At 46.2% G+C, this 12,526-nt stretch overlaps 1 protein-coding gene across 1 annotated transcript in view; it reads left to right on the top strand.

Annotated features, from left to right (window-relative positions):
* The window catches only part of LOC139260488 (piezo-type mechanosensitive ion channel component 2-like), an 851,737-nt gene that overhangs the window by 692,428 nt on the left and 146,783 nt on the right, over window positions 1-12,526 (top strand). Inside the window, exons 26-27 of the mRNA XM_070877017.1 lie at window positions 2,091-2,192; window positions 3,467-3,632. Of these exons, the coding sequence (XP_070733118.1) occupies window positions 2,091-2,192; window positions 3,467-3,632 (268 nt within the window). The remainder of the gene's footprint in view (window positions 1-2,090; window positions 2,193-3,466; window positions 3,633-12,526) is intronic.

The raw sequence follows: 12,526 nt of genomic DNA, 5'->3' as shown, positions 1-12,526 counted from the left end.
CAAATCATAATCTTTACCTAAAGGCATATTCTTACGATTGATTCTAATGCACAAATACTGTTTGTGTTGGTACAGATAACTTTTCAGCCAAGATACTTCCTGCTAGCTGCAACACCAAGAAGCTGAGGTTGCAGCTCTGTGACGAGGTCCTAGTCAAGTTGCAGGGACCAGACTTGCTGTTGAGTCTTGGTTGAAATATTATAAGCTGAGATAGGAGAACCGCGTATGACATCTTGGCAATACCTTATACCCTCCATCTGCAGCTGAAGTAGCAATGATGTGTTTCTGATCATAGCGACTGTGATGTAACTGTTTAACATAGAAACATAGAAACATAGAAAATAGGTGCAGGAGTAGGCCATTCGTATCTTCTAGCCTGCACCGCCATTCAATGAGTTCATGGCTGAACATACAATCTCAGTTCCCCCTTCCCGTTTTCTCGCCATACCCCTTGATCCCCCTAGTAGCAAGGACTTCATCTAACTCCCTTTTGAATATATTTAGTGAATTGGCCTCAACAACTTTCTGTGGTAGAGAATTCCACAGGTTCACCACTCTCTGGGTGAAGAAGTTTCTCCTCAACTCGGTCCTAAATGGCTTACCCCTTATCCTTAGACTGTGACCGCTGGTTTTGGACTTCCCCAACATTGGGAACATTCTTCCTGCATCTAACCTGTCTAAACCCGTCAGATTTTAAACGTTTCTATGAGGCCCCTCTCATTCTTCTGAACTCCAGTGAATACAAGGCCAGTTGATCCAGTCTTTCTTGATAGGTCAGTCCCACCATCCCGGGAATCAGTCTGGTGAACCTTCGCTGCACTCCCTCAATAGCAAGAATGTCCTTCCTCAAGTTAGGAGACCAAAACTGTACACAATACTCCAGGTGTGGCCTCACCAAGGCCCTGTACAACTGTAGCAACACCTCCCTGCCTCTGTACTCAAATCCCCTCGCTATGAAGGCCAACATGCCATTTGCTTTCTTAACCGCCTGCTGTACCTGCATGCCAACCTTCAATGACTGATGTACCATGACACCCAGGTCTCGTTGCACCTCCCCTTTTCCTAATCTGTCACCATTCAGATAATAGTCTGTCTCTCTGTTTTTACCACCAAAGTGGATAACCTCACATTTATCCACATTATACTTCATCTACCATGCATTTGCCCACTCACCTAACCTATCCAAGTCACTCTGCAGCCTCATAGCATCCTCCTCGCAGCTCACACTGCCACCCAACTTAGTGTCATCCACAAATTTGGAGATACTACATTTAATCCCCTCGTCTAAATCATTAATGTACAGTGTAAACAGCTGGGGCCCCAGCACAGAACCTTGCGGTACCCCACTAGTCACTGCCTGCCATTCTGAAAAGTACCCATTTACTCCTACTCTTTGCTTCCTGTCTGACAACCAGTTCTCAATCTACGTCAGCACACTACCCCCAATCCCATGTGCTTAACTTTGCACATTAATCTCTTGTGTGGGACCTTGTCGAAAGCCTTCTGAAAGTCCAAATATACCACATCAACTGGTTCTCCCTTGTCCACTCTACTGGAAACATCCTCAAAAAATTCCAGAAGATTTGTCAAGCATGATTTCCCTTTCACAAATCCATGCTGACTTGGACCTATCATGTCATCTCTTTCCAAATGCGCTGCTATGACATCCTTAATAATTGATTCCATCATTTTACCCACTACCGATGTCAGGCTGACCGGTCTATAATTCCCTGTTTTCTCTCTCCCTCCTTTTTTAAAAAGTGGGGTTACATTGGCTACCCTCCACTCCATAGGAACTGATCCAGAGTCAATGGAATGTTGGAAAATGACTGTCAATGCATCCGCTATTTCCAAGGCCACCTCCTTAAGTACTCTGGGATTCAGTCCATCAGGCCCTGGGGATTTATCGGCCTTCAATCCCATCAATTTTCCCAACACAATTTCCCGACTAATAAAGATTTCCCTCAGTTCCTCCTCCTTACTAGACCCTCTGACCCCTTTTATCAAAATGAAATGTAAATAGACCTGTTTCATTGTCCAAATAAGTACCAATAGATTTGTTTCACCGTATCTTATTTTTTGTATTGCAGAGTATCCATGGAGATATGTTGGTGCCAAAATAAACTCAAACTTTATTAAGTGGTTGTACTTCCCAGACTTCATCGTAAATCCTAATCCAATATTTCTTATCTGTGAGTACAGGGAATGTTATGAACATCATTGGTATGAGATGTAGAATTTAGAGATAAGTCATAAATCTGGTAGCTGTTAGTGATCCGTCTTGCTGGTGGTTAATGTTTCTGTTGTTCTGTATATCTGCTGTTTTGGTTTAGTAGCCTCTGCGTGTCGGGTATTCATACGTCGTCTGCTTTGGGGGCAAATTTCCTCGGCGCCCCAATTGGGGGTGGTAACCGACTCTGGGCGGGGCTTCCTGCCCAGGCCGCGAAATTGTGAATACCGCCCCTCACAGGAAGTGGAGTGCAATGGCGCATTCGTCAGCGTTACGAGGCTGCTCCGCGTAGTGCTGATGCATTTCAATGCCCCTCCACTTCCGTTAAAGGGGAGAGCCGCTCCGTACTCTGCCGGGCCACCAGGGTGGCGTGGTGCCAAAGCCGCAGCCCGGCACCCAAACGGAGTGCTCGGCTGTACGATGGTGGCCCCCCACCCCCCCCCCCCGGACCACGCAACGGAGGACGAAGTCGTTCAAACCTGCAAAATGGCGCTGCGGGACGCTCCCCGCCTCCCCTTTTACTTCCGCCCCGCGAGCGGATGTCGGCCCGGTTCGCGACCCGCGAGGCTGGCGCTGACACCGCTTGTGGTAGCCTCGCGGGGCGCTGGCCAATTTCTGCCGCGGGGCGGAAAGGGGTCGGCGCACGGTGCTGAGACGTTGCAGCGCACGGCTATGACATCATCACTGGTTGCGCGGCGGTCCGGGGCTCTACCGTGGTAGCGCCTCCGCTAACTCCCACGCAATTTCACGGGAGCCGGTAGCGCCCCACCCCGGCGAAAACAGGTTTGCGCCCCCCCCCCCCCACCCCCACACCAGGGGCGCTAATGGGAGGCGCAAAACAGGGCAATTTCAGCCCCTATAAATTCCAAGTTCAGCTCTCTCAACAAATATTCTTAATTTCATTTCGTCCAAATACTGGGTTTTAAGTTCTGTTCAACACATTATCATTCACTGCTGAATTGTAGCAAAGTAGTGAAGCAAATCATTAAACAAGCACAGCTTTGATATTCTTCCAACAACGCAGAAAATGTTCAGAATAAGTTTATTTTGGTGAGGGGGAGGGGGGGGGTGGCATGGGGGAGGTGGGAATGTGGTTACAAAGAGGAAGGTGTTAAATAAAGACAGGAAATGCTGGAAATACTCATCAGATCAGGCGGTACCTGTGGAGAGAGAAAGAGAGTTACCGTTTCAGGTCGATGACCCTTCGTCAGAACTGTTCGACTTATTGGTTTTCAGACGACTTCATGATGTTGCTGTGTGCGTCGCTGCAGTGGCAGGTGTTTGAAGATGAAAACAGAGCTGCAGTGAGGATAGTTGCAGGCGACAATGTGGAGATCTGCAGGGATCTGGATGCAGCTACATTCAGTCAGCATAACCCAGTACCAGACTTCATTCACTGCAGGTAAGGGATTCACTCTGATTGCCATCCTTCCTATATAGTGGGAGACAGATACTGACTCTGGCACGTGCCAGTGCTTGTGTTTCATGTGATGTCACTGAGTTTGACGAAGCATAGCATTCTTTATTTGCTGAATGGTTTGTTTAATCTGGTTTATTGCCTCTCCCAAGAGAGCATATGATTTCGGGTGGGGTGGAGTGTGTATGGTGCAATACACAAGGGGCCCGACATTCAGTACTGCTGAAAAGCTGGTGCTCCCCCACCTTTTTGTGGCCATTAGCGCCTAAATTTTTTTCGTGGCTGGGCCAGCCCATATTCATCTCCAAAAGTGAATAAATGGGTTCCAACGCTAATGAACCCTTCCAAAGTGGATTTTTCAGTGATGTGGCTGTCTTAATTTGAGCGTTATCACCACTGAGAAATTCAGCATGCAGGTAAGGATTTGCAATGAGCCAGCTGCTCCCTGGCCTTTTTAGAGGCCTGGGTTTGCAGCAAGGCCCTAAGGAGGGAAAGAGTTTGGAAGGATGGCTGGTGTAAGAGGTGCAAGGAGAGCCAACAGGTTCACTGATATGGAGTTGGAGGCACTGATGGACGGTGTGGAGGACAGAAGAAGAATACTGTTTCCTGACGTGGGGAGACCTGGCGGACCGCCAGCACATAATGCATGGAGGGAGATTGTAGGGGAGGTGTCAGGCAGTTCCATATATGTGAGGACGCACCCTCCCAGGAGGGTGCTGGCCAGTCTGCACCCAGCCCTTCCAGGGTGTCGATGGGTCGACGCCTCCTAGCTCTGGGGGGACGGGGATCCTCCTCCTCCTCCTGCGCTTCCTCCTCCTCCTCAGGTGGTACTGCTAGCTCGTCCTCCAGCGGCTGTCCCCTTATGATGGCCAGGTTGTGCAGCATGCAGCAGACCACGACGATGATGGAGACCCGTTGAGGAGAGTACTGCAAGATACCACCAGACGGTCCAGGCACCGGACTCTCTGCTTAAGGATACCTAGGCACTGCTCGATGATGCACCTGGTGGCATAATGAGCTTCATGTATGCATGCTCAAGCGCTGTCCTGGGGTTCCGCAGAGGAGTGAGCAGCCAAGTGGACAGGGGATATCCCTTGTCCCCAAGCAGCCAACCTCAATCCTGATTCGGGCCGGTGAAGACAGCGGGCACACTGGTCTGGTGCAGAATGAACGAATCATGGCTGCTGCCTCCCTTGCCCGCTGCCTCTCTGCGCGGTGCTGACAGCGACACCTTCTCCTGCGTGCCACCCTGCTTCTGACCAGGCGTTGCCCTCCCAACCCTCCTCCCTACCACAGGGTGAACCCTGCCAAGCAGGTCTCTGCAGTCCATAGGACTTCATTAAAGAGTCAGACCTGAAAGTTGTACAAAAGTACAGGGGTATGTGCAACCCTCTGAGCAACACTCAGCAGGGTGAATGGAGCCAAAACAATTAATAAAACTATATCAAGAGATAAATACTGCGGACCATAGAAAATGAAATAAAAACAATAATAAGTAATAAAACTATATAAAAAGATAAATACTGCGGATGCATGCTGAAAAATGAAATAAAAACAATAATAAGTAATAAAACTTTTTACCAACCAAAGGGCCCCATGGATGTCACAATCGAGCACTGGATCGAAAATCTCACTGGGGCACCGCCCGGGAAAGTCCTACCCTTTCCTCGGTGAATTTCACTGTGGTAGTCCCTTTCCAGCGGCCGGCACGCTGCAGAGCTCACTGCTGAAAACCTTCCTTTAAAGCAACTTTACCGCGCCGTTTCTGCCGGAAGTGGGCACCGCTGAAATCCTCCCCGAGCTGAATATGGCTCGGCGAGGGAAAAGTACCCTACCGCAGCGGCCGATCGATTTATTCGGTCGACCGCCCAAATTCCGCTGTAGCCATCCCTTTGGGACAGTGAATTTTGGCCCCAAGGTATTGCAATTAAGAACATAAGAAATAGGAGCAGGTGTAGGCCATTTGGCCCCTCAAGCCTGCTCCGCCATTCAATAAGATCATGGCTGATCTGATCATGGACTCAGCTTCACTTCTCTGCCCGCTCCCCATAACTCTTTACTCCATTATCACTCAACAATCTGTCTATCTCCACCTTAAATATATTCAATGACCCAGCCTCCACAGCTCTCTGAGGTAGAGAATTCCATAGATTTACATCCCTCTGAGAGAAGAAATTCCTCCTCATCTCAGTTTTAAATGAGCGGCCCCTTATTCTAAGACTATGTCCCCTAGTTTTAGTTTCACCTATGAGTGGAACTATCTTATCTGCATCCACCTTGTCGAGCCCCCTCATTATCTTATAAGTTTCAATGCTATCATCTCTCATTCTTCTGAACTCCAATGTGTATAGGCCCAACCTACTCAACCTATCCTCATAAGTCAACCCCCTCATCTCCATAATCAACCTAGTAAACCTTCTCTGAACAACCTCCAATGCAAGTATATCCTTCCTTAAATATGGAGACCAAAACTGTATGCACTACTCCAGGTGTGGCCTCATCAATACCCTGTACAGTTGTAGCAGGACTTCTCTGCTTTTAAATTCTATCCCCCTTGCAATACAGGCCAACTTTCCATTGGCCTTCCTGATTACTTGCTGTACCTACATACTAACTTTTTGTGTTTCATGCACAAGGACCTCCAAGTCTCGCTGTATTGCAGCACTTTTCAATTTTGTGTGACAGGCTCGATTAACCAAATGGTCTTCACCTGTCTGTCAGTTTTCGTATGTTTTTGTAACGGAGGTTACAATCCTGTTCATTCAATAGTTTGTAAGTGAATGCAATTATATTTATAATTAAACAGCATTATACAGTTAACAAGGACATCACCTCAAATATGGGGCTATGATCGTGGATATTCTTGTTGGAGGATCTTGGCGAGAGGGGATTTATGTGTGAATAATACTGTAAGCTTTAATGGCCATAGAGTTATGAGAGAATAATCATTCATCAGTTGTTCTGTGATCAGAGTTAATACTTACCTTTATGTATTTAGATTTCGTCAATAGCTCTAAAGGTACAAAATAGGACAAAGTAAATGTAGGAAATGAAATAAGGCTTTATAGATTGTAAAACAATAACATAAGTTGGAGTACTTTTTTTGACTGGTGAACAATTGAAGAGAAGTGACGAGATTGAATCCCAGTTACCAACGTGACTGGCTTAGTGGATGGGGTTGCCAACTCTGGTTAGAAACATAGAAACATAGAAAATAGGTGCAGGAGTAGGCCATTCGTCCCTTCGAGCCTGCACCACCATTCAATATGATCATGGCTGATCATTCACCTCAGTACTCCTTTCCCGCTTTCTCTCCATACCCCTTGATCCCTTTAACCGTAAGAGCCATATCTAACTCCCTCTTGAATATATTCAATGAACTGGCATTAACAACTCTCTGCGGCAGGGAATTCCACAGGTTAACAACTCTTTGAGTGAAGAAGTTCCTCCTCATCTCAGTCCTAAATGGCCTACCCCGTATCCTAAGACTGGTTCCCCTGGTTCTGGACTTCCCCAACATCGGGAACATTCTTTCCGCATCTAACCTGTCCCGTCCCGTCCCGTCAGAATCTTATACGTTTTTATGAGATCCCCTCTCATCCTTCTAAACTCCAGTGTATAAAGGCCCAGTTGATCCAGTCTCTCCTCATATGTCAATCCAGCCATCCCTGGAATCAGTCTGGTGAACCTTCGCTGCACTCCCTCAATAGCAAGAACGTCCTTCCTCAGATTAGGAGACCAAAACTGAACATAATATTCCAGGTGAGGCCTCACCAAGGCCCTGTACAATTGCAGTAAGACCTCCCTGCTCCAATACTCAAATCCCCTAGCTGTGAAGGCCAACATGCCATTTGCCTTCTTCATCGCCTGCTGTACCTGCATGCCAACTTTCAATGACTGATGAACCATGACACCCAGGTCTCGTTGCACCTCCCCTTTTCCTAATCTGCCACCATTCAGATAATATTCTGCCTTCATGTTTTTACCACCAAAGTGGATAACCTCACATTTATCCACATTATACTGCATCTGCCATGCATTTTCCCACTCACCGAACCTGTCCAAATCACCCTGCAACCTCTTAGCGTCCTCCTCACAGCTCACACCACCACCCAGTTTAGTGTCATCTGCAAACTTGGAGATATTACACTCAATTCCTTCAATTCAATTTGGATGTATTCCTGGAGGTTTCATTACCTGACCTCCTTCCTCTAACTTCCCCGTCCTCACATATCTGCCATTGATCACCGAAAACGCCCAGCTTTGCGTTTTACCGATTTCCCCGACCAATTGGAAGGCACACCGACTCTCCATCAGCTGATTGGACGATTCTTGACTATCAAACTGCCCTTTTTTTCCCAATATTGATTTTTATAAACAATAAATTGAAGAGTTCAAAGAAAGTTTTTTAAAAAACAATACTTTTTTAATGCTCCTATGACACTTCTCCTGAGTTACCCACAAATAGCATCCTGCAGATTAATCCTTCATTCCTGGAGACTCCCAAGATGGTCCTGGAGGGTTGGTAACCTTATTAGTGGATAGCTCATGATACATAGAAACATAGAAAATAGGTGCAGGAGTAGGCCATTCAGCCCTTCTAGCCTGCACCGCCATTCAATGAGTCCATGGCTGAACATGAAACTTCAGTACCCCCTTCCTGCTTTCTCGCCATAACTCTTGATCCCCCGAGTAGTAAGGACTTCATCTAACTCCCTTTTGAATATATTTAGTGAATTGGCCTCAACTACTTTCTGTGGTAGAGAATTCCACAGGTTCACCACTCTCTGGGTGAAGAAGTTTCTCCTCATCTCGGTCCTAAATGGCTTACCCCTTATCCTCAGACTGTGACCCCTGGTTCTGGACTTCCCCAACATTGGGAACATTCTTCCTGCATCTAACCTGTCTAAACCCGTCAGAATTTTAAACGTTTCTATGAGGTCCCCTCTCATTCTTCTGAACTCCAGTGAATACAAGCCCAGTTGATCCAGTCTTTCTTGATAGGTCAGTCCCGCCATCCCGGGAATCAGTCTGGTGAATCTTCGCTGCACTCCCTCAATAGAAAGAATGTCCTTCCTCAAGTTAGGAGACAAAAACTGTACACAATACTCCAGGTGTGGCCTCACCAAGGCCCTGTACAACTGTAGCAACACCTCCCTGCCCCTGTATTCAAATCCCCTCGCTATGAAGGCCAACATGCCATTTGCTTTCTTAACCGCCTGCTGTACCTGCATTCTAACATTCAATGACTGATGTACCATGACACCCAGGTCTCGTTGCACCTTCCCTTTTCCTAATCTGGCATCATTCAGATAATAGTCTGTCTCTCTGTTTTTACCACCAAAGTGGATAACCTCACATTTATCCACATTATACTTCATCTGCCATGCATTTGCCCACTCACCTAACCTATCCAAGTCACTCTGCAGCCTAATAGCATCCTCCACCCAACTTAGTGTCATCCGCAAATTTGGAGATACTACATTTAATTCCCTCGTCTAAATCATTAATGTACAATGTAAACAGCTGGGGCCCCAGCACAGAACCTTGCGGCACCCCACTAGTCACTGCCTGCCATTCTGAAAAGTACCCGTTTACTCCTACTCTTTGCTTCCTGTCTGACAACCAGTTCTCAATCCACGTCAGCACACTACCCCCAATCCCATGTGCTTTAACTTTGCACATTAATCTCTTGTGTGGGACCTTGTCGAAAGCCTTCTGAAAGTCCAAATATACCACATCAACTGGTTCTCCTTTGTCCACTTTACTGGAAACATCCTCAAAAAATTCCAGAAGATTTGTCAAGCATGATTTCCCTTTCACAAATCCATGCTGACTTGGACCTATCATGTCACCATTTTCCAGATGCACTGCTATGACATCCTTAATAATTGATTCCATCATTTTACCCACTACTGAGGTCAGGCTGACCGGTCGAAAATTCCCTGTTTTCTCTCTCCCTCCTTTTTTAAAAAGTGGGGTTACATTGGCTACCCTCCACTCCATAGGAACTGATCCAGAGTCAATGGAATGTTGGAAAATGACTGTCAATGCATCCGCTATTTCCAAGGCCACCTCCTTAAGTACTCTGGGATGCAGTCCATCAGGCCCTGGGGATTTATCGGCCTTCAATCCTATCAATTTCCCCAACACAATTTCCCGACTAATAAAGATTTCCCTCAGTTCCCCCTCCTTACTAGACCCTCTGACCCCTTTTATATCCGGAAGGTTGTTTGTATCCTCCTTAGTGAATACCGAACCAAAGTACTTGTTCAATTGGTCTGCCATTTCTTTGTTCCCCGTTATGACTTCCCCTGATTCTGACTGCAGGGGACCTACGTTTGTCTTTACTAACCTTTTTCTCTTTACATACCTATAGAAACTTTTTCAATCCACCTTAATGTTCCCTGCAAGCTTCTTCTCGTACTCCATTTTCCCTGCCCTAATCAAACCCTTTGTCCTCCTCTGCTGAGTTCTAAATTTCTCCCAGTCCCCAGGTTCGCTGCTATTTCTGGCCAATTTGTATGCCACTTCCTTGGCTTTAATACTATCCCTGATTTCCCTAGATAGCCACGGTTGAGCCACCTTCCCTTTTTTATTTTTACGCCAGACAGGAATGTACAATTGTTGTAATTCATCCATGTGGTCTCTAAATGTCTGCCATTGCCCATCCACAGTCAACCCCCTAAGTATCATTCGCCAATCTATCCTAGCCAATTCACGCCTCATACCTTCAAAGTTACCCTTCTTTAAGTTCTGGACCATGGTCTCTGAATTTACTGTTTCATTCTCCATCCTAATGCAGAATTCCACCATATTATGGTCACTCTTCCCCAAGGGGCCTCGCACAATGAGATTGCTAATTAATCCTCTCTCATTACACAACACCCAGTCTAAGATGGCCTCCCCCCTAGTTGGTTCCTCAACATATTGGTCTAGAAAACCATCCCTTATGCACTCCAGGAAATCCTCCTCCACCGTATTGCTTCCAGTTTGGCTAGCCCAATCTATGTGCATATTAAAGTCACCCATTATAACTGCTACACCTTTATTGCATGCACCCCTAATTTCCTGTTTGATGCCCTCCCCAACATCCCTATTACTGTTTGGAGGTCTGTACACAACTCCTACTAACGTTTTTTGCCCTTTGGTGTTCTGCAGCTCTACCCATATAGATTCCACATCATCCAAGCTAATGTCTTTCCTAACTATTGCATTAATCTCCTCTTTAACCAACAATGCTACCCCACCTCCTTTTCCTTTTATTCTATCCTTCCTGAATGTTGAATACCCCTGAATGTTGAGTTCCCAGCCCTGATCATCCTGGAGCCACGTCTCCGTAATCCCAATCACATCATATTTATTAACATCTATTTGCACAATTAATTCATCCACCTTATTGCGGATACTCCTTGCATTAAGACACAAAGCCTTCAGGCTTGTTTTATTAACACCCTTTGTCCTTTTAGAATTTTGCTGTACAGTGGCCCTTTTTGTTCTTTGCCTTGGGTTTCTCCGCCCTTCACTTTTCCTCATCTCCTTTCTGTCTTTTGCTTTTGCCTCCTTTTTGTTTCCCTCTGTCTCCCTGCATTGGTTCCCATCCCCCTGCCATATTAGTTTAAATCCTCCCCAACAGCACTAGCAAACACTCCCCCTAGGACATTGGTTCCGGTCCTGCCCAGGTGCAGACCGTCCAGTTTGTACTGGTCCCACCTCCCCCAGAACCGGTCCCAATGCCCCAGGAATTTGAATCCCTCCCTGCTGCACCACTGCTCAAGCCACGTATTCATCTGCGCTATCCTGCGATTCCTACTCTGACTATCACGTGGCACTGGTAGCAATCCCGAGATTACTACTTTTGAGGTCCTACTTTTTAATTTAGCTCCTAGCTCCTTAAATTCGTTTCGTAGGACCTCATCCCTTTTTTTACCTATGTCGTTGGTACCAATGTGCACCACGACAACTGGCTGTTCTGCCTCCCATTTCAGAATGTCCACAAAGTTGAAGTTATTCTGTGTAACTGTACAACTATGTGCCTCAAACTGGTCACTTGTGTTATCAAGCTTGCTATTTAGCTGCACAAGAGATGGTGGGGTGGGGGCAGGAATGCGATCATTGACTTCCAACCAAAACCGAGCTGCCCAATCTTGCGGCCTTATGCCTGGGTCATTTTGAGGCCTATGCAGAATAAAACAGCAGGTAAAATCGCCACATATATTTCTCACTGATATTCAGAACTGTTTTCTGAAATGAAAAATCGCACAACGCATTTTGAAGTCCTTAAGATTAAATCTTCAGTGTTCATTACGCTCTACTGATTTGGCAATCTAGCGCTTGCATTTATTTGTGTTGAATTTTACCTGCCATAATAATGCCATCTGGTAAATTTTACTTCGGGAGTGTGTAAGGTACTAAGTTAACCAGAAGCATTATTTCTAGAACTGTGAACTGATAAAAGACAAGGCCAGGAATGATATCAGGAAACAAATGGTGAGAAATGCCCAGAACAGTCTTCTAGAGGCAAAACTCTGGAATTATTCAAGAAATCATATTGAAAGAGGAGACAGTCGAGATACTGGATGGGCTAAAAATTGATAAGAAGGAGGTACTAGAAAGGCAGGCTGTACTTAAAGTAGATAAGTCACCAAGACCAGATGGGATGCTTCCTAGGATGCTGAGGGAAGTAAAGGTGGAAATTGCAGAGGCACTGGCCATAATCTTCAAATCCTCCTTGGATCCGGATGTGATGCCAGAGGACTGGAGAATTGCAAATGTTGCACCCTTGTTCAAAAATGGGTGTAAAGGTAAACCCAGCAACTACAGGCCAGTCAGCTTAACGTCAGTGGTGAAGAAGCTGTTAGAAAGTATAATCCAGGACA

The sequence above is a fragment of the Pristiophorus japonicus genome, chromosome 1, assembly GCF_044704955.1.
Source record: "Pristiophorus japonicus isolate sPriJap1 chromosome 1, sPriJap1.hap1, whole genome shotgun sequence".
Classification (NCBI taxonomy): domain Eukaryota; kingdom Metazoa; phylum Chordata; class Chondrichthyes; family Pristiophoridae; genus Pristiophorus; species Pristiophorus japonicus.
The sequence above is the reverse complement of the archived record's forward strand: the minus strand, read 5'-3'. Positions and strand labels throughout refer to the sequence as shown.